This window comes from Pseudoliparis swirei, chromosome 7, assembly GCF_029220125.1.
Source record: "Pseudoliparis swirei isolate HS2019 ecotype Mariana Trench chromosome 7, NWPU_hadal_v1, whole genome shotgun sequence".
Taxonomy (NCBI): domain Eukaryota; kingdom Metazoa; phylum Chordata; class Actinopteri; order Perciformes; family Liparidae; genus Pseudoliparis; species Pseudoliparis swirei.
In genome coordinates this window covers 242,047-264,952 of record NC_079394.1, presented here as the reverse complement: position 1 = coordinate 264,952, position 22,906 = coordinate 242,047, and the positions used below count along the sequence as shown (strand labels likewise).

Sequence of the window (22,906 nt, the reverse complement as noted above, 5' to 3'; positions counted from 1 at the left end):
TAAGATTGGGATTGTTTGGTCTTCCAGCAGCTACATCCAATTTTCGCTGCTATTCCACCACTTTCCTCCCATAAAAATTCAAATTTGTGGGTATATGGGCAGCCTTAGGGGTTTTAACGGCTGTCCCCGCTTGTAATTTTCCGATAAACCAGGGCAACGCCAAATCAAACAGCAGAAATCCTGTAATCATAGTTCCGAATAGGTAGATGTCATCTACGTCCTCCACGGAAATGGCTGCTAGACACACGACACGTCCATCGTATATGTAGCTGCAACATCCCGGCAGGACGGGCAGGTTCCCGAACCCAAGCTTTGCCGAGAAGACGGTGTCAATTGCGTTGAGAGACCAGTTGATCAGATGATCAGTTGATCGGTCCATGGTTTTAGTTCAAGAGCGAGGAGAGAGTCTCAAGTATAAAACAAGACAAGACATGAGAGAAGCCAAGCAGGAGGGAAGGTCATGGGAGGAGAGGGAGAAAAAGTATATGTAAGAGAGCCAAAGAAGAGGAGGATGTATCTTGTATATGTATGTATCTTGTGGGTATATGTATGTATCTTGTGGGTATGTATATGTATGTATCTTGTGGGTATGTATATGTATGTATCTTGTGGGTATGTATATGTATGTATCTTGTGGGTATATGTATGTATCTTGTGGGTATATGTATATGTATGTATCTTGTGGGTATATGTATCTTGTGGGTATGTATATGTATGTATCTTGTGGGTATATGTATATGTATGTATCTTGTGGGTATGTATATGTATGTATCTTGTGGGTATATGTATATGTATGTATCTTGTGGGTATATGTATGTATCTTGTGGGTATATGTATATGTATGTATCTTGTGGGTATATGTATATGTATGTATCTTGTGGGTATATGTATGTATCTTGTGGGTATGTATATGTATGTATCTTGTGGGTATATGTATGTATCTTGTGGGTATATGTATATGTAGGTATCTTGTGGGTATATGTATATGTATGTATCTTGTGGGTATATGTATATGTATGTATCTTGTGGGTATATGTATATGTATGTATCTTGTGGGTATATATATATGTATCTTGTGGGTATATGTATGTATCTTGTGGGTATGTATATGTATGTATCTTGTGGGTATATGTATATGTATGTATCTTGTGGGTATATGTATGTATCTTGTGGGTATATGTATATGTATGTATCTTGTGGGTATATGTATGTATCTTGTGGGTATATGTATATGTATGTATCTTGTGGGTATATGTATGTATCTTGTGGGTATGTATATGTATGTATCTTGTGGGTATATGTATATGTATGTATCTTGTGGGTATATGTATGTATCTTGTGGGTATGTATATGTATGTATCTTGTGGGTATATGTATATGTATGTATCTTGTGGGTATATGTATGTATCTTGTGGGTGTATGTATGTATCTTGTGGGTATGTATATGTATGTATCTTGTGGGTATATGTATGTATCTTGTGGGTATATGTATATGTATGTATCTTGTGGGTATATGTATGTATCTTGTGGGTATGTATATGTATGTATCTTGTGGGTATATGTATATGTATGTATCTTGTGGGTATGTATATGTATGTATCTTGTGGGTATATGTATATGTATGTATCTTGTGGGTATATGTATGTATCTTGTGGGTATGTATATGTTTGTATCTTGTGGGTATATGTATATGTATGTATCTTGTGGGTCTATGTATATGTATGTATCTTGTGGGTATATGTATATGTATATGTATGTATCTTGTGGGTATATGTATGTATCTTGTGGGTATATGTATATGTATGTATCTTGTGGGTATATGTATATGTATGTATCTTGTGGGTATGTATATGTATGTATCTTGTGGGTATATGTATATGTATGTATCTTGTGGGTATGTATATGTATGTATCTTGTGGGTATATGTATATGTATGTATCTTGTGGGTATATGTATATGTATGTATCTTGTGGGTATATGTATGTATCTTGTGGGTATATGTATATGTATGTATCTTGTGTATATATATGTATATCTTGTGTATATGTATATGTATGTATCTTGTGGGTGTATATATGTATGTATCTTGTGGTATATGTATATGTATGTATCTTGTGGGTATATGTATATGTATGTATCTTGTGGTATATGTATATATATGTATCTTGTGGGTATATATATGTATGTATCTTGTGGGTATATGTATATGTATGTATCTTGTGGGTATATGTATATGTATGTATCTTGTGGGTATATGTATATGTATGTATCTTGTGGGTATATGTATGTATCTTGTGGGTATATGTATATGTATGTATCTTGTGGGTATATGTATATGTATCTTGTGGGTATGTATATGTATGTATCTTGTGGGTATGTATATGTATGTATCTTGTGGGTATATGTATATGTATGTATCTTGTGGGTATATGTATATGTATGTATCTTGTGGGTATATGTATATGTATGTATCTTGTGGGTATATGTATATGTATGTATCTTGTGGGTATATGTATATGTATGTATCTTGTGGGTATGTATATGTATGTATCTTGTGGGTATGTATATGTATGTATCTTGTGGGTATATATATATGTATGTATCTTGTGGGTATATGTATATGTATGTATCTTGTGGGTATGTATATGTATGTATCTTGTGGGTATGTATATGTATGTATCTTGTGGGTATGTATATGTATGTATCTTGTGGGTATATGTATATGTATGTATCTTGTGGGTATATGTATATGTATCTTGTGGGTATGTATATGTATGTATCTTGTGGGTATATGTATATGTATGTATCTTGTGGGTATATGTATATGTATGTATCTTGTGGGTATATGTATGTATCTTGTGGGTATATGTATATGTATGTATCTTGTGGGTATATGTATGTATCTTGTGGGTATGTATATGTATGTATCTTGTGGGTATATATATGTATATCTTGTGGTATATATATGTATGTATCTTGTGGGTATATGTATATGTATGTATCTTGTGGGTATGTATATGTATGTATCTTGTGGGTATATGTATATGTATCTTGTGGGTATGTATATATATGTATCTTGTGGGTATATGTATATGTATGTATCTTGTGGGTATATGTATATGTATGTATCTTGAGCCAGTATATGTATATGTATGTATCTTGTGGGTATGTATATGTATGTATCTTGTGGGTATATGTATATGTATGTATCTTGTGGTATATATGTATATGTATGTATCTTGTGGGTATATGTATATGTATGTATCTTGTGGGTATATGTATATGTATGTATCTTGTGGGTATATGTATATGTATGTATCTTGTGGGTATGTATATGTATGTATCTTGTGGGTATATGTATATGTATGTATCTTGTGGGTATATGTGTATATCTTGTGGGTATATGTATATGTATGTATCTTGTGGGTATATGTATGTATCTTGTGGGTATATGTATATGTATGTATCTTGTGGGTATATGTATATGTATGTATCTTGTGGGTATGTATATGTATGTATCTTGTGGGTATATGTATATGTATGTATCTTGTGGGTATATGTATATGTATGTATCTTGTGGGTATATGTATATGTATGTATCTTGTGGGTATGTATATGTATGTATCTTGTGGGTATATGTATATGTATGTATCTTGTGGGTATATGTATATGTATGTATCTTGTGGGTATATGTATATGTATGTATCTTGTGGGTATATGTATATGTATGTGTATATGTATGTATCTTGTGGGTATATGTATATGTATATGTATGTATCTTGTGGGTATATGTATATGTATGTATCTTGTGGGTATATGTATATGTATGTATCTTGTGGGTATATGTATATGTATGTATCTTGTGGGTATATGTATATGTATGTATCTTGTGGGTATATGTATGTATCTTGTGGGTATGTATATGTATGTATCTTGTGGGTATATGTATGTATGTATCTTGTGGGTATATGTATATGTATCTTGTGGGTATGTATATGTAAGTATCTTGTGGGTATGTATATGTATGTATCTTGTGGGTATATGTATATGTATGTATCTTGTGGGTATATGTATATGTATGTATCTTGTACTTGTATCCGGGGAACAGCTGCAGCTCTCGTTCGGTGAGTTGTCTGAAGCCCAGGACAATATCTTTAAATGACGGATCCTGCAAACAACAAGTCAAGATGTTGTCATAATGATCCTAAACAGGTCCTGTCTGTTAGTTTGCTGTCACAATGGAGAACACAGTGGTTGTGTTCTGCGTGTGACTAAACAAAGCCTGGTGGACTGCATGGTGTGTATTGGTGGACGATACACTGATGATGGTGCTAGACAAGGTTACATTTGAACTCATTGTTCCTTCACTTTTCTCTCAGTAAGGCTTCTGAGACGAGGTCAGGTCTTATCTGCGAGGTCAGGTCTCATCTGCGAGGTCAGGTCTCATCTGTGAGGTCAGGTCTTATCTGCGAGGTCAGGTCTTATCTGTGAGGTCAGGTCTCATCTGCGAGGTCAGGTCTCATCTGCGAGGTCAGGTCTCATCTGCGAGGTCAGGTCTCATCTGGGAGGTCAGGTCTTATCTGTGAGGTCAGGTCTTATCTGCGAGGTCTGGTCTCATCTGTAAGGTCAGGTCTCATCTGTGAGGTCAGGTCTCATCTGTGAGGTCAGGTCTCATCTGTAAGTTCAGGTCTTATCTGCGAGGTCAGGTCTCATCTGTGAGGTCAGGTCTCATCTGTAAGGTCAGGTCTCATCTGTGAGGTCAGGTCTCATCTGTGAGGTCAGGTCTCATCTGTAAGGTCAGGTCTCATCTGTGAGGTCAGGTCTCATCTGTGAGGTCAGGTCTCATCTGTAAGGTCAGGTCTCATCTGTGAGGTCAGGTCTTATCTGTGAGGTCAGGTCTTATCTGCGAGGTCAGGTCTCATCTGTGAGGTCAGGTCTCATCTGCGAGGTCAGGTCTTATCTGTGAGGTCAGGTCTCATCTGCGAGGTCAGGTCTCATCTGTGAGGTCAGGTCTTATCTGCGAGGTCAGGTCTTATCTGCGAGGTCAGGTCTCATCTGCGAGGTCAGGTCTCATCTGTGAGGTCAGGTCTTATCTGTGAGGTCAGGTCTTATCTGCGAGGTCAGGTCTCATCTGTGAGGTCAGGTCTCATCTGTGAGGTCAGGTCTTATCTGTGAGGTCAGGTCTTATCTGTGAGGTCAGGTCTTATCTGTGAGGTCAGGTCTCATCTGTGAGGTCAGGTCTTATCTGCGAGGTCAGGTCTTATCTGCGAGGTCAGGTCTTATCTGTGAGGTCAGGTCTTATCTGCGAGGTCAGGTCTCATCTGTGAGGTCAGGTCTCATCTGTAAGGTCAGGTCTCATCTGTGAGGTCAGGTCTTATCTGTGAGGTCAGGGTGAACAACGCACGACTCACCGGGACGCGCTCGGTGCACAGGTTGTAGCCGGACTGAAGGAAGACGCCCATTTGTACGGACTCAGGTGAGCGGAGGGCGCTCAGCAAGTAGTCAAATGTCTCTTTATTCCATTTTCTAAAAGTGAGGATAGAACACAGCAAACACATGTTGACCATTTGTTTCCAGACATAGTGGAGAATCCAAAGAGAGTTCAGGAGATGCACTCACGTCTCCTGGACGTTGCCCTTGTCGTAGAGGTACGGCTGCCACAAGCCGGCGGCTCCATCACTCGTGGTCAGGGGGGTGAAGCAGTCCGCGTACACGTGGATGCTCAGCGGCCGCAGGGCCGAGTGGTGCTGCTCGTAGATGCTCTGAGCGGTGGACAGCCCGATGACTCCAGCTCCAATCACTGCCACGCGCATGTCTGCAGAGGGGAGAGAGTCACCATGGGGCCACATCCCAGAGGTCGCTTTGGATTGGACACAAGCAGACTGAAAGGGAATGGTATTATGTCATATATCATGAAACAATGCATCAGTTAAAATACATTAGTAGTGGTAGTAGTAGTATGAAAGTAAGAGTTTTATTAATAGCAATATCTATTGAGTAGAAAGGTTTTCAAAGTCTTGATAACAACAAAATAAACATTTCCCGCTGTGAACATAACTTAATGATGGAAAGAGGAGTTGACTTCATCAAATTAAAACTTTTTAAAAACTATAGAACCAATAATCGGAAAGTAGGATTTCCTCTGACCGGCAACAGGCTGGCGGACAATCTGTCGCATGAATATGAACCCGAGGACAGAGTTTCGTAATGTTGCATCCCAGAACAGAACCGAGGGCACGTGGCGCAGATCCACTCCCACCGGTCCGTCCGTCTTCAAAGAGTCTTTACCTGCAGCCTTCGGGACCTTCGGGACCTTCGGAACCTCACCGGAGAGAAGCCGACCAGCTCTGGACTTCAGCCCCAGCGAGCTGCGGTCACGTGACGGGGCGGAGTGTGTTGGGTGTCTTTCTTTTTGTTCTTCTTATCTTTGTATTTATTTAAAGTAGGCATCATTCGACATTCTCTAATGTCTTTGAGACAATTGGCACCACATGTGGAGATTCCTATCAATAGAAGAACGTGAAAGACAAGACAAATAACAACACAAAGAAAACAACGTATACATGGGGGTGATCCATGCTCTATTGTAAATGCATCAATTTATGAAAACAAATGCAGGTCTATGAGGTGTTATGTCCCCCATTCCCCCAACATGTCAGAAACTGACATGCCTGGTATTGTCACGGGGCTGAGCCGGAGCAGAGCCTCTTTGCTCCATTTGTTCGTGGACATGCATTCGTTGTTTTTTCTGAGTTTCCATGTGAATGTAAATTGGTTTACTATTGATATCATGAAGGGACATCTGGGTGGACTGCAGCGGTTAAGAATAGATAACTGATCCGATGTGAGGTCAAAGGTCACGGATGTCTATGTGTACAGATTGTTAAGCCCTCTGAGGCAAATTTGTATCTTGTGATAATGGGCTGTACAGAATAAACTGAATTGCATTGTTTAAAAGTTTGTTGTAATAATGTTAAAATAATTGTATTTGAAGAGATGTTACGCCCCTGACATGTGGGGATACATAACCACGGTCTGTGATGCGTTGTTCCTCAGCAATAACGTTCCTGTAAATGAGGAAAGGATCATCGTGTCCTGCGATGTGGTCGAGATCACTCTGCAGGTCAGCCTCATCCTCGTTGAGTCAACACACAATGGAAGAGAAGCACATCTCAGTCCTTCAGCCACAGATCCAGTACCCATGTCATTTCTGTGTGATATGTGTGACCACTTCACAGATTTCAACAGAACAGACCACATTACAATTGTCTTTAACTTGTAAAAGTGCATATTTACTTGGAGGAATAAATACAGAACTTTTTTGGCATGTACCATTTTAAAGCATACTGCTACAACTAGTCCAGACAATGAAAACACGGTCAGTGATTTCTGTAATTATTAATAATGTTACCCGTGTTATTAAGTTAGGACTTATCAATATGCTGGCCATGAAAAGGGCCACAGCGCTCACTTATTACAGTCATTATTGTGTTCACATATGTACAACACACACACCGGTGTCACTGGTTTAATGAATGAATCCTTGATCCTATAGTCCAATGTCCATGCTGGCTCCTCACATAAAGCCATGTTGTTAACTAATGGATAATTAACTCTATAAGAGTACAATTACAATGCTGGTGTTCCTCCAATGATATGACTGTAACGTCCACTGCCTTCAGTACGACTGCCACGTCCAGCACCCAGAGGGAGGGCCTGGATCCAATGAGACACACATCATGCCGAAGCCCAAGTTTAGAGTTATAATAATGTAATAAAACAAAAATAATTACTGTTATAATTATTATTTGATTACTTTTCTGTTGGTCGCTTCCTTCTTTCTGTTGAACCAAATTGAGGCTTTTTAATTTTAATTTGAGAATCTTGTCTAAAGTGTATTTATATTCTATAGTTATACGTTATAGCCATTTTCAAAGGTTCTACAATATTCAAATGTCCGTGATGTTTGGTCAAGTGCTCGTTGTTTAATCTCTTCATCGTTGAGGGGAGCCAGGCCCCGAGAGCAGCACTTCCGGCCCGGAGCGCCTGCAGGACGCGGCTCCTCTCGGTCCGCGACACGCCGCAGCTAGCCGCTCAGCTAGCCGCTCAGCTAGCCGCTAGCAGGCCGGCGGCGCGTCCACGGCCTCCAGCCATGGCGCTGGTCACCCTGCAGCGGTCCCCGACCCCGAGCGCTGCGTCCACCGCCAGCACCGCAACCACCACGGCGGGGGAGGTCAGTCTGGTCATTTCAATATGTTCATTTCCTCAACAACTGGCTGAGGCCTGGTGGTCTGAGGCCTGGTGGGCTGAGGCCTGGTGGGCTGAGGCCTGGTGGTCTGAGGCCTGGTGGTCTGAGGCCTGGTGGGCTGAGGCCTGGTGGTCTGAGGCCTGGTGGGCTGAGGCCTGGTGGGCTGAGGCCTGGTGGGCTGAGGCCTGGTGGTCTGAGGCCTGGTGGGCTGAGGCCTGGTGGTCTGGGCCAACACAGTTAACAGGTTGTAGGTTCAGCTGTTGGATCAATACTTCATTTAAATTAAGACTCACCAAAACTATCTTGGTGATTCTTTTCAACAATCACCGTCTCCGGTTCTGTTGTCTTTGTGGCGCTGAGCCGACGATCCGGCTCTTGTTCTTCAGAGGCAGACCATTACATTCTCAAAATAAAATGGCAAACAACACCCAGAAATCTCGCAAAAAATACAATTGCCAATTAAATGTTCTCCGGTAATTGTCGTTGTCGATATGTCCGTCCAGACGCCGCCTGAAGCTCCCCGCGTGGCCCGGCTGAGCGGGTCCACTCGCCACTGAGCCTCTTTAATGCACTTCACTTTATGTGTACAGCCCATTTTCACGAATTACAAATTCCCCTCAGAGTGCTTTACAATCTGTACACATAGACATCCCTGACCTTTGACCTTTGACCTCACATTGGATCAGGAACGGCGGAGTCTCAACAGGGCCATGGCGTAGTTGGAATATTCCACGATCCATCTTTAAGCGTCTCTGCCCTCCCTCGTCCTCAGAGCTCTTCTAATCTGCTCTCTGGTTTTAAATGAAGTGCATTTTCTTTAGACCAAAGCGACGCTTTTGACTTTGATTGAAGTGTCAAAATCCAGACGCCGCTTTGCTCGCCAGCCGCCGTTATGTCGCTCATTGAGGAGCTTCTCGAGTCGAGTCGCCCCCTGGTGGGGCGGATGCTATTAAATGCACACACACACATGAACACACACACATGAACACACACACATGAACACACACACACACCTCATCTGCAGGGCCATCACTGGTGCAGCACCGTCTCGGCCGCAGTGGGAGAGCAGAAGCCTCTGAGTGTCGCCGGACTCGTGTTCCTCTGTTCCCGCCGAGTCATCGGTCCTCGTGGAACCCCTGTTGTCATGACGCGGTTCCCCTCTGAGGGCGTGTCAGGTCTCACTGGTACAACATCTTGTGTTGGTGTCTGCCATCATAAACCAACGTGGTCATTTAGCATCATCGTCATGTCAGAGCATGGAGAGCTACTTCATATGTTCAGTTCCTTATCAAAGCTTACAGACAACGCTTCTGTTTGAACGGCCATGTTCAACAGTTTGTCCATGAATCCAAAGGAGGTCCGATGTATTCATCCTTTCTCTTTATCTATATTGCAGGATTTTGGGAGTGAAGATGAACGGCGAACCAATCAGAGGTGAGTGTCCTCGGCTCTTGGGTTGCTGCTCCAGTCAGACGTCACACGCAGGGGCTGTGAGTCAGAGGGCGGCCGGTCATCGAGGCCCGACGGACCAGGACGACCGCGAGTCGGGAATACAACGTCCGTCTGTCTTTCAACAGGAGATGATATTTAGACTTTGGTGGGAGAAACTGTAAAGCAGAAGTCCACAGATCACACAAGCTGCTGCTTCACGACCCGCCGCGACTCAGCTGCACTGCAGCCACGAGGTGCAACGACAGCTCAACATGTGTCTTCATTTTCTATAAGATCAAGAATACGATGAACATGACCACTTGACTCCAGCCACTTTGTGCATTCAGCGATGTGAGGAGCTTCTCGGAGGTCTGTCGGGTGAGACAGATCCTTTCAAAAGGAAAGACCAGGCGTCTGTTCGTAAGAACACGGAGCACTAAGCAAGTTGTTTGTGTTTCTGTCGACTTGCCGGTTCCTTTCTTCATCGTAGCTCTAACTGTCTGTAGGTTCAGCCGCTGAAACGCTCTGAGGAACACCACAAGAGTTATTCTAAACCAATTCACGCGGTTTTATTTCCGATTTGATCACATCAATAGCTTCTGTAATCGCCTGTCCTTCAATTCCGCATATATTATCGACTTGACAAGATGGTGGCAGGTCTTAGAATGTGCGTTCTTGTTTTTAATTTTGTTGTATTTGTGATGTTAAAATCTTTATTGCTAAAAAATGTCCCTTGAATAATCAAGAAGTGGATGAATTCTTTGACGAAGCAGAACCCTGATGACCGAAGAGATCACTCAGGATCCAACGCTTGGTTCATGGAGCTGCAGACCTGAAGTCTGCTCAGGTCTGCTGCTGGGCCGGGTCGGCCGGGCTCTGCCCCGTGGAGCTGGTTCTCCGGCAGCAGGCGCTGTGGTTCAGCTCAACCCGCTGTCTGTTTCCACTGTCCTGTTGAAACTCGTCCTTGGCGCTGTCCGGTGATCCGGGTGGTGTGGTGGAGGTGCTGCTGCTGCGGCTCGGCGGCGGTTTCTCCACAGCCCTGATGGTGGAGAGTCTCTTTCTTCGGTGGGGTGTTCTCTTCTCTTCCTGCAACAGGCAGCAGTAGCCTAGGCGCCGCCTCCCCTGGCAGCTGGGAACACCACACCCGTGTGGGGAATTCCTGGCCTCGGGCCGCTCGGACGGCAGGTGTTTGTTTAAGAAGAAGGACGCAAGCTGCGCTCCGTCGAGAGCTCAGGCAGTGTTTAGGCAGCTTCATGCTCAAAGCCAGGCTGGTGGCATTGTGGGGGTTACATGAGGCCCTCGGGGGCCTCTGCTCGGTTCACTGAGTCAAGGGTACTTAAGGTAAATGTTCATTACACTTCTCAGTTATGTATGGCTTTGTATTCTAGTTGTATTTGTTGGATGTTCCCAAAGTGACATCATGACAGGCTGGATGACCCGGTGTCATGAATCAGCAGCCGTCTCTACCGAGAGCCACAGGTGTGGCCCTGAAGCTCACCTGCGGCTCTCCGGCATGAGGAGGAACCGGCCGCAGACAGACTGCAGCCGGTCCGTCTCCCTGCCACAGGTCAGGAAACACATTTCTGTTCTCTACACATCTGGTGGGGCAAAGAGTTTCCCAGCTGCTCTGCCCCTCAGAGAGGAAACTGCAGCCAGTGCTTCAGGACCTCCGTGTGGTCGACCTCCACGTGGAAAGTCAGCTGAACTGGTTTGAACATCTCACACCAACATGGAGGCACAATGAGTGTCTGCAGATTCATTTGTGTTTCTGAGCATCTCAAGTCTTGCAGGATCAACCCAAAGCTCCATCAGTTGTTCTGGGACCGGTCCGTGACTAAAGCTGAGGTCCGTTGGACAGGTGTGAGACTGGGACTATCAAACAAACTGAATTCAATCTGTTGTCTTCATTTAGTATTCAACGGTTGCTTTATGAGTGGCAACACCTCCATGTTTTTTAATGTAAAGCTGCTGTGAGGAGGTTTCATCGTGTTAGAACCTCTCTGTTTCCACACGCTGACGGGGTCACATGACACCAGCTCCACCCACACGGGGAGCGCTGACGGGGTCACATGACACCAGCTCCACCCACACGGGGAGCGCTGACGGGGTCACATGACACCAGCTCCACCCACACGGGGAGCGCTGACGGGGTCACATGACACCAGCTCCACCCACACGGGGAGCGCTGACGGGGTCACATGACACCAGCTCCACCCACACGGGGATTGCTGACGGGGTCACATGACACCAGCTCATGAATGTGCTCATGTGAAGATGGACCATGGTCCCCTCGGGTTCTCAGGTGTGTTCAGGTGTCTCCAGGATGTTGGAGTGGAACCCTCAGCAGTGACTTCACACCTCATGATGACAGTTAGTCTGTTTATTGTTCATCAGCTTCATCATCACATCTGGATCGTTTCCTTTATGATCTTCAACAGGCGACTTGCCTCAACACCTGCAGCTGATGATCAACATCCTCCACTCCGAGGACCGCATCAAACTGGTGAGAGATACACACACATATACACACACACACATACACACACACACACACTGTAACAGGACCGCGTCCGTTACCCGTGGGTTTCCCCCTCCAGCACCAAGGATAGCCAGACAACACCGACGAGGTTCCGTTATATGACATCTTTATTCTGCAACACACACACCGAGCAGACCGCAACACGACGCGTCTGCTCACTTCCCCCGCTCCACCCTCAACTTGGAGCTTTTATGAGGGCGGCCTCGGCTGCTGACTGATTGCCAATCACCAGCAGCCGAGGCCAAATTAGAGACAGCTGCCACACACACATACACACACACACACATACACACACACATATATATACACACACACATACATACACACATATACACACATACACACACATACATACATACACACATATACATACACACATATACACATACACACACACATAGATACACACACATATACACATATATACACATATACACACACATACACACACACACACACACACATATACATACACATACACACACACATACACACACACACACCTATAGACACACATATACATACACATACATACACACACAAACATATACATACATACACACACACACACACACACACACATACACACATACATACATACACATACATACACACACACACACACACACACATATACATAGTGTAGAAGCCATAATATGATTTGTGTTTACCTGTCTGTTTGTTTGGTCATGTTTTGATGACGCAATGTCAGTGGGCGTGACATTATAAATGGCCGGCACCTGAGTGCCGGCAGGTGTGTTTTGTTTGAGAGCGGAAGGGAAATTGTTTTTAACCGCAACGCACGAGCCGCATTTAGATTTAAGACGGTTTATTTTCTGTTAAAGAGTTTTTACTTTATTTTCTGTGCTACAATAAAATGGTTTAAAGTGACACAAGGAATACTGCGCGTTAATCCACCGACCGCCTCTACAATAAGTTAAAAACACCCTCTGAACGCCACAAAGAACGCCAGCAACGTGGATCTGAGTGAAGCCCGGAGTCGCTGTCGCTTCGGATTCATTTGGACTGCAGCCAGAATCTGATCTCACCGGTACCGTGAGTAACGAGCGGACGCGCCGTCTTCTGAACCTGGTTACGGTCAAACATTAAACGGACAAAGGAAATGAAAGAAGTGTTTGATGAGCAGACAAATGAATCCATAAACTGCCTATAAATTACGGAATCAATCAAACTATAGGTTGCAGGACACCGCGGATCAATATCGCTGCACGGAAACAAAGCGCGGATATGCGCACGAACGAATATAAATAAATAAAGAAGCCACAGAATACTAACGAATATTCCAACAAAAACAGTCGGACTTACTTGGAAAAAACCTGCACAAACGAAAATTAAAGGCTGAGAACGAAAAATGAAATAATGGCGGAAGGATCTGCATCGGGACTCACTGAAGCCGATAATATTGAGATGGACGCGGCGCAACAAAAGAAAGCATTTAAATCACTCAGCGCGACACGGAGAGGGAAACTCTCACTGCACACGGAACATGAATGAAATAAAAACAATGATGAGAGAGTGTGCTGATGTTGATGATGTGAATAAAGCTGCAAATGAATTTGTAAAACTGCTGGATGAATTTAAAGAGTCTCATTCTGTTCAGTTATTGCTGAGTGAGGATGTGAGAACAAATGAAAACTTGGACTGGTTAGAGCCCAAAATGGCGGATTATGAAGCGTTTATGTCTGAGGTGGATCGATGGTTAAAACTTCAGCCTGACCCACAAAATGTTGTTGATGCTGGGGACAGCGTCTCACAGACCAGCTCAAGGAGCTCGAAAGGTTCTAAAGTTTCCAAAGGTTCCAGATCTTCTATAGTGCTTTCAGCACGAATGAAGGTAGCTGCAGACAAAGCTGCTCTGCAGGCCAAGAGCTGAAGCTCTTAAAAAGAAACATGAACTGGAAACGGAGAAGCATCAGCTGAGTCTAAGAATGGAAGCAGAGAAGCATCAGCTGAGTTTAAGAATGGAAGCAGAGAAGCATCAGCTGAGTTTAAGAATGGAATCCCTGGACCTGGAAGCAGATCTTGCAGCAGTGATGCAAGGCTAAAGGCCCTAGAGGAATTTGAAAGAGGAGCCTCAGAATCTGGAAAAGAAACTGAAAACCGGAGATATGCATCTGCCAAAATGGAAGAAAGTCTAACACAACTGGAGTTCGCACGGATAGGAACCATACCTAAAACACCCTTACAAAAATGATGTACACTCGGCACCGACCAATAACTGAGCGACCAGCGAGGGCTCCGACAAACCCTCCCACACGTAGAGCTGTGGTTTCTGATGGACCACCCAGATGAGGAGAATCCACTCCCAGACGTGAAATAGCTCAGAGCATCGATCTCACCAACATCATACAAAGACAGACGGACTTGACGGACCTGCTCGTGATACAGCAGAAAGAATCTAAACTGCCAAGAAGGGAAGTGTTGGTGTTTGACGGCGATCCTCTAACCTTCAGGCCATTTATGAAGGCTTTTGAGCACAACATCGAGGACAAGACCAAGAGCAACGAGGATCGACTGTACTTCCTGGAGCAGTATACGGTTGGACAGCCAAAGGAACTCGTCCAAAGCTGCTTTCACATGAACGCCACCACTGGTTACCCGGAAGCAAAGCGCCTACTTAAATATCACGTTGGAGATGAATTCAAAATCATATCTGCATACGTCGAAAAGGACTTGAACTGGAACCAAATACGCACAGATGATGGAAAAGCACTTCATGGCTACGTCCTCTATCTGAGAGGCTGTGGTAATGCAGTTCAGGACCTACCATACATGTCAGAGCTGGACTCACCATCCAACATGAAAAGACTTGTTTTCAAACTTCCATTTAAGCTTTGAGAGAAATGGCGATCTGCTGTATGTGACATCACTGAAAGAACACAGCAGAGACCTACGTTCCATGATCTGGTTCTGTTTATGGAAAGGCAGGTCAGAATCATTCAAGATCCCGTCTTCGGGGATATACAGGACCCAGCCGGAAGCACGAGTGGGAGAATATCCAGACGAGACCTAGCAGCAAGAAAAGCTTTGCTACGACTGTTGTACCCAAGACAGAAACCTACCAGAACACTAAGGCACAGGAGAGGGCAGACAGGCCAGAGGGCATCCGGACAGCCATGGACGCCTTCGTCAAGCCTTGTGCTTTCTGTAAAGGAGATCATGTGATGGAAACATGTGAAAGAATTACAAAGATTCCCCATGAGGAGAAAGTCGAGCTGCTAAAGAAAAATGGACTCTGCTTTGCCTGCTTGATCAAAGGTCATATGAGCAAAGAATGCAAGAAACGTCTCACGTGTCGTTCCTGTGAGAAGAAACACCCCACTGTCTTGCATATAGAGAACTTTATTCCAGGAAACACCAAGCCAGCAGCTAAGCAGGTTTCAGACACCAGGAGCAACTACATGGCTAAAGTTTCATCGGCAGCACAAATTGCTCTGGTGTCATCAGCAGCACACACAGGGGACAGAACCACAGACTACAAGCTAGCAGTGGTACCTGTCAAGATAAAGAGCCATAAAGGCAGCTGTTTGATAGAAACATATGCATTTCTAGACCCTGGAAGCACTGCCACCTTTGTCACCAAAAAACTGATGGAGCAGTTGTCTGTCAGAGGAAAGAAAACAGAGATCTTACTCCGAACAATGGGTCATGAAAAGCCTGTGAAAACCCATGCGATAAGAGGACTGGAAGTATGCAGCCTGGATGGCAACAGCTTCATAGGGCTTCCAGAAGTCTTCACACAAAAGGCCATTCCTGTCAGTCAAGAGAACATTCCGACGGAAATGGACATAAAAGGATGGTCTTACCTAAAGGAGGTCCACTTGAGGCCCATCAGGGCAGAAGTAGGCCTATTGATTGGTGCAAATGTACCAAAGGCCCTGGAACCACTGAGTGATCAGTAGCCAAGGTGAGGGGCCCTATGCAGTCCTGACAAGCCTAGGCTGGACTATAAACGGACCTCTCTGCAGTACTGCACCTATGGATGAGCATGGTCGACCACAGATAACATCCAATAGAATATCAGTGGCCAAGCTGGAAGAGCTCCTTATACAACAATACAACCAGGACTTCTCAGAGCTGGCCTACAATGAAAAACAAGAACACTCATTTGAAGACAAGAAATTCCTGCATGTGATGAACAGCTCAGTCAAAAGGATTCAAGATCAAGATTCAAGATTCAAGATGTTTTATTTGTCACATACACACACAGGGTGTGCAGTGAAATGAAAGTGGCAATGCTCAGCAGGAATGTGCAAGGGCAACAAGTACACACTATTTACAAATAAAAAACAACACAATATTTACAGTAAGTGTGTGTGTGTGTGTGTGTGTGTGTGCCTAAGAGGGCAGTTGTGTGGGTCTATGGGGTCCTGGTGAGGTCGGAGTTCACAATCCTGATGGCCTGAGGAAAGAAACTCCGTCTCAGTCTCTCTGTTCTTGCAGCGTGACTACGGAGGCGCCTGCCTGACCGCAGCAGCTGAAACAGTCTGTTGTTGGGGTGGTGAGGATCCTTCATGATCCTGCCGGCTCTGGTTCTGCACCTCCTGGTGTACAAGTCCTGCAGGGTGGGAGTGTAGTTCCATAGTGCGCACAGCCGAACGCACTACTCTCTGCAGAGCCTTCCTGTCCTGAGCGGAGCAGTTGCCAAACCAGGCTGTGATGCTTCCTGTCAGGACGCCTCTACAGCTCCAGAGTAGAAGGACTGAAGGATCCTCTGGGAAACTTTAAATTTCCTCAGCTGCCTGAGGTGGTAGAGGCGCTGCCTTGCCTTTCTCACCAGAGTGTCTGTGTTTGTTGACCATGTCAGATCCTCGGTGATGTGGACTCCCAGGTATTTATACCGCTCACCCTCCACAGTAGTCCGTTAATCCCCAGTGGTGAGTACGTCCTCTGTTGTTGTACCTTCCTAAAGTCCACAATCAGCTCCTTAGTTTTGGTGACATTCATGATGAGGCTGTTGTCCCGGCACCAGAGTGACAGATCAGCAACTTCCTCCAGGTAGGCCTTCTCGTTGTTGGGGGAGATCAGGCCCACCACCACTGTGTCATCCGCAAACTTGATGATGGTGTTGAGCTGAACCTGGCCACCCGGTCATGTGTGTTCAGGGAGAACAGTAGGGGGCTGAGGACGCAACCCTGGGGGGATCCTGTGTTCAGGGTGAGGATTTGGAGGTGTCTGCCCACCCTGACCACCTGTGGCCTGGCGGTCAGGAAGTCCAGGATCCAAGCACACAGGGGTGTTCAGTCCCAGCTCAATCAGCTTGCCGCCAGTCTGGAGGGACTATGGTGTTGAAAGCTGAACTATAATCAATGAACAGCAGTCTCACATAGCCCCCTCTGGCTGTCCAGATGAGAGAGTGTGGTGTGCAGTACCTGGGAGACAGCATCATCCGTGGATCTGTTTGGGCGATAAGCAAACTGCAGCGGGTCCATGGAGGAAGGGAGGAAGGCGCAGATGTAGTCCTTTATCAGCCTCTCAGCATTTCATGACCACCGAGGTGAGGGCCACCGGTCGGTAGTCATTCATACATGCTGGAGAAGCATTCTTGGGCACAGGGACAATAGTGGATCTCTTGAAGCAGGCGGGACCACGGACTCAGCCAGGAGAGGTTGAATATTGTGGTGAACACTGGAGCTAGCTGGTTAGCACAGGTCTTCAGTACTCGCCCAGATATGCCATCTGGACCTGCAGCTTTCCTGGTGTTCACCCTCAACAGAGCCCTCCTCACACTGTGCTCGGTCACAGAGAGTGTGTGTTCATCCCCAGCGGTAGAACTCACCTCGGCTACGCTTACGGTGTTGTTGTTAGCCGGCGAGCTAGCGCTGTTGTTGCTAGCCTCAAACCGTGCATAAAATGAGTTCAGGTCGTCCGCTAGGGATGCGGCACTCACCATTGCGGGGTCTGCTCTGGTAGTTTGTAATAGTCCGTAGCCCCTGCCATAGGCGCCTGGTGTCGCGCTGCTCCATCTGTGATTCCACTCTGTCTCGTACCTCCTTTGGCGTTCTTCACCGCCTCCTCAGTCCATAGACCGCTGCCTTGTACTCGTCCATGTTGCGGATACAAGACCGGAGTTATAGGCAGCAATGCGGGCGTTCACAGCTTCACGGATGGATCTATCAACCCACGGCTTTTTATTAGGAAAGCCCCTAACTTTTACCGTGGGGACGATGGTGTCCGTTAAGCGTTGCTATGAGGCTCATTGCTACTTCCAACTCGCTGACGTCACTGGAACTGGATTGGATCATGTCCCAGTCGACAATACTCAGAGCGTCCTGTAGCTCAGCCTCTGATTGGTCAGACCACCGCATTACGTTCCTCGTCACTACCGCTTCCCGCGATTCTTTGTTTATACTCCGAAGCAGAAAAATGGCGGCATGGTCTGATTTCCCTAACGGAGGGAGAGAGACAGCCTTATAGCCTCTCTTGAATGGCGATAGCAGTGGTCCAACGTTCTTCCTCTGGTAGCACACGTAATGTGCTGGTGAAAGTTCGGCATGACTTTTTAGGTTTGCCTTGTTAAAGTCCCAGCCACCACCACAGCCGCCGGGATACTTGTTCTGATGCCGACATAACACATCATGTAGGTCCGATAGTGCTACGCGGTGTCCGCTGTGGTGGAATGTAGACGGCTGTGGTGATGACCGAGCTGAACTCCGGGAAGGTAGAATGGACGGCATGAGATCGTCAGATGTTCCAGGTTCGCAGCAGGAACGAAAGAGTCTTAATGTTCTTGGGGTCGCACCACATGTTGTTCGTCATGAAGCAGACCCTCCACCCTTAGATTTACCAGACTCTTCCGTTCTGTCTGCACGGAAAACAGAGAAGGACTCGGTTGGACATATGACTCGATCCGCACCAGCGGGTCAGCCAAGTTTGCCAGACAAAAGATGTTACAATCCCGCATGTCCCGTTGGAATCTGATCCTTGCCAAAATCATCCATCTTATTTTCCAGAGACTGGACGTTAGCAAGAAGGATGCTGGGCAGAGGTGGACGGTGGGCTTGAACTCTCAGTCTGTTCCGAATCGCTCCGCTTCCTCGATGTTTTCGTCGCCCCCGTAGTAGCGGCTCCACTGCTGTTGTTGTGGTTCGCCGACGATCTCTGCCGGCCACGCTGGATCGATGGAAAAAGTGGACAAAAACCCTTGTTTTGCGCAAAAGTTTATGTCCAAAAGTGTGCTGCGGTCGTATGTTGTTAGTGCCGATGTGTTTGTGGCAAAGAAAATATTAAAAATAAACACAAAAACTAAAAGAGCGCACAATCTCCGCGGAGCTGCCGCGACGGCGACTGGACACTGCCGCGCCATCTCAGAAAAGAAGGCCACTATGAACTACGACTTCCGTTCCGTCAGGATAACATCAGCCTGCCAAACAACAGGAAGGTGGCGGAACAAAGAGTATTAGGCCTTGCCCGCAGATTCCAGAAAGATGAAGCCTTTCGGAAAGACTATAACAGCTTCATGAGTGATGTCTTGAGGAGAGGGCATGCAGAAAGAGTGCCCGAGGAACAACTCCCCCGGAAAGACGGAAGACTGTGGTACATTCCCCACCATGGTGTCTACCACAAAAGAAAGAAGACAATCCGGGTGGTGTTCGATTGTACCTCTTCATTCCAAGGAACCTCCCTAAATAGTGAGCTGCTGCAGGGTCCTGACCTTACGAACACCTTGCTGGGTGTACTCCTCCGATTCCGACAGGAACCAGTAGCAGTGATGGGAGACATAGAAGGAATGTTCCATCAAGTAAGAATACCTAGAGATGATGTGGACTTCCTCAGATTCCTGTGGTGGCCAGATGGTGACACCAAACAACCGCTAGCAGAGTACCGGATGACGGTGCATCTCTTTGGAGCGGTCTCATCACCGAGCTGTGCCAATTTCGCACTGAAACGGACAGCTGATGATAATGAAGGAAAGTGTAGTACTGAAGTCGTCAACACTATTCGTCGCAACTTCTATGTAGACGACTGCCTCAAATCCGTCCCAAGCGAGAGCCAAGCAATCTGTCTGGTGAAGGAGCTCAAATCAGTCTGCACCACAGGTGGATTTAAACTCACCAAATGGACCAGTAACAGTCGAGCAGTCCTTGCCTCTGTTCCAGCGGAAGAGAGAGCAAAAGAGGTCAAAGATCTCGACCTCGACAAAGACAAACTGCCCATAGAAAGGGCTCTTGGCATTCGATGGGACATTGAGTCCGACACATTCTTCTTCTCTATCACCCCGAAACAACCATCAGTCACCCGCAGAAGCATTTTGTCCGTGTTGAACTCGGTATACGATCCTCTTGGGTTCATAGCACCAGTCATGCTGACAGGGAAAGGAATACTGCAGGACCTGTGCAAGCTAAACTGTGGATGGGATGAATCGATACCAACTGCTTACACAGAGAGATGGAAAGAGTGGCTGAAAGACCTTAACCTGATTTCCAGCCTAAGAGTCAAGAGATGCCTTAGGCCACCAGATTTCGAAGTTACTAGAGCACAGATGCACCACTTCTGCGATGCAAGTGAGCGAGGTTACGGGACAGTGAGCTATTTGAAACTGACCAGTGACAAAGGACTAGCTCACATGGTGTTTGTGATCGGGAAGGCAAGGGTTGCACCTTTGAAGGTGGTGACAATCCCAAGGCTGGAGCTTGCCAGTGCAGTCCTCGCTGCTAGGATAGACAGGATGCTGAAAAGAGAGCTCGAGTCAACCCTCGGAGACTGTCTTTTGGACCGACAGCACCGCCGTCTTAAAATACATCCAGAATGACGCCAGAAGGTTTCAAACCTACGTGGCTAACAGAGTGACCACTATTCGGGATCTGACAGACAAATCCCAATGGCGCCACATAAAGACAGGACTCAACCTCGCTGACAGTGCATCAAGAGGCATGAAAGCCGAGAAGTTCATCCAAGAGGGACACTGGCTGAGAGGTCCAAATTTCCTGATGCAACCGGAAACAGACTGGCCAGTGCTCCAAGTACCACCCACACTGTCCGACGGTGACCCGGAGGTCAAAAAGGTGGCTCTGGTTTTCACAGCAAGTGCACTGCAGAATCAAAGTCCACTGACTCGTTTTATTGAGCACTTCTCGTCATGGCACAAATTGATTCGATCATCAGCCTGGCTCTTCAAAGATCCAGAACCTCTGACACCTAACCACCTACTTCAAATGAAGCGAATGCCGACTCTTCCACCCGGACTCTTTGACAAAAGTGATATCTATTCCAGAAGAAGGTGGAAACAGACCCATATATAGCTGATCTCTTCTGGAAACGCTGGACACGAGAGTACCTTCCATTGCTCCAAGAGAGACAGAAATGGAATCAGATTCAAAGTAATCTAAAGCATGGAGACATAGTGCTGATCATCGATGAAAGCTCACCACGCAATTCCTGGCCCATGGGCAGAATCACAGAAATCTTTCCGGACAAAAGAGGACATGTACGTCGGGTCAAGATCAGGACACAAAATGGCAACTTGGAAAGGCCCATCACAAAGCTGTGCCTTCTACATGACCTGATGAGACGGGTCCCTTGGCCCTCTTCTTATTCTGACCCCTGAAAGGACTTTAGTTAAACCTTTTCTCTCGAGGGTTACGAGTCCCTCTCTCGGTCCCGGAACCAACCACGGCTCGGCCGAGAGCCGGAGGTCTACCAGCTGCAGCGATATCTCTCGTCAGTACATGTCAGTGGAGAGGTGTGAGGACTCAGTCTGTGCCCTGGTAGCTGAGGTCAGTGGGTGTAGCCGTGCAGATGTCGCTCAGACTCACCTCGGGGGCTGCGGGGTCCGCTCTCGGGTCTCCGCCTTCGGTCTCCTCGGGTGGGTCGACAGGTGAAGAAATAGGTCTCACAAAAAGTAGGTCCACAAACCGAGGGTAAAGTTTTAAGACTGCAAGGCAGCAAGTATTTTATTCAAAAACAGGAAGAAGAAATAAACAAAGTACAAGTCGAGTTCTCTCACAGAGGCCTGAGGCAAACCACAACAACTAACAACTTTTTTTTTCTTTTTCTCTGTTCGTCCCTTTATACCCTCGGCCCCTCCTACTTTTACCGGATATACGTCCTCTGGGTGCTGATGGGGGGGTCATCCCCCCCTCACTTCCTGAGAGGTTCCGGGGAGACTCTCTGGCTCCCCATCAAAGAGGGGGACCGTTGTCTTAGCTGGTTTAGATGAGCTGGGTCACCTCTGTGACCTGTCTCCGGGGATCTTGTCTAATCTCTCAGGCACTTAGTGGGAAGTACCCTCTTTACAGCTCCTTTCAGACTTTGTGAGACTTCCCGTGGGCAGTGACACAGAACACACTCTAACCGGGGGTCAGGATACAGAACATATGGGAGACATAGGTTACATTATCATATCAAAGACCATTGATCTACAGGCAGGTTAACATACATGAATCCAGGCTTGTGTTTATTCCCTCCGCAGTAACATCACCTTGGGCCCATATGGTGAGGATATGGGCTCCGAACACACAATTAAACAAGTCTTCATTTGAATATCACAAGAGGTGCAATGTTTACATCTGGTCTCGACGTGGGGCCCCTGAGTGAGTTCAGTCAGAGGGTCACCGGTTGTAAACGCCTAAGATGACCACTCAGGACCCTTGTTCTCTTCGTACCTGGCTCTCTGCTTATCGGCCCAGCGATGGCCTCGACTCTTTCATTTGACCTTACAGCCACTC

General features: G+C 46.2%; 2 protein-coding genes across 4 annotated transcripts in view; one reads left to right on the top strand and one right to left on the bottom strand.

Annotated features, from left to right (window-relative positions):
• dao.2 (D-amino-acid oxidase, tandem duplicate 2) overlaps nucleotides 1-6,358 on the bottom strand; it is a 39,694-nt gene extending 33,336 nt beyond the window's left edge. Inside the window, exons 1-4 of one of the 3 annotated variants that reach the window (XM_056420102.1) lie at nucleotides 6,289-6,358; nucleotides 5,620-5,815; nucleotides 5,412-5,526; nucleotides 4,092-4,168 (exon numbers count right to left, since the gene is read on the bottom strand). In XM_056420102.1, the coding sequence (XP_056276077.1) occupies nucleotides 4,092-4,168; nucleotides 5,412-5,526; nucleotides 5,620-5,813 (386 nt within the window). In that variant the 5' untranslated portion in view covers nucleotides 5,814-5,815; nucleotides 6,289-6,358. Of the gene's footprint in view, nucleotides 1-4,091; nucleotides 4,169-5,411; nucleotides 5,527-5,619; nucleotides 5,816-6,147; nucleotides 6,265-6,288 lie in introns of those variants that run through there. The other 2 variants (XM_056420103.1, XM_056420100.1) reach the window with 2 other exon arrangements.
• A 1,794-nt stretch (nucleotides 6,359-8,152) lies between these two features.
• ssh1a (slingshot protein phosphatase 1a) overlaps nucleotides 8,153-22,906 on the top strand; it is a 37,334-nt gene continuing 22,580 nt past the window's right edge. The window contains 5 exon segments of the mRNA XM_056420021.1: nucleotides 8,153-8,233; nucleotides 9,645-9,682; nucleotides 11,292-11,374; nucleotides 12,118-12,182; nucleotides 14,628-14,777. Coding sequence (XP_056275996.1) covers nucleotides 8,153-8,233; nucleotides 9,645-9,682; nucleotides 11,292-11,374; nucleotides 12,118-12,182; nucleotides 14,628-14,777 — 417 coding nt within the window.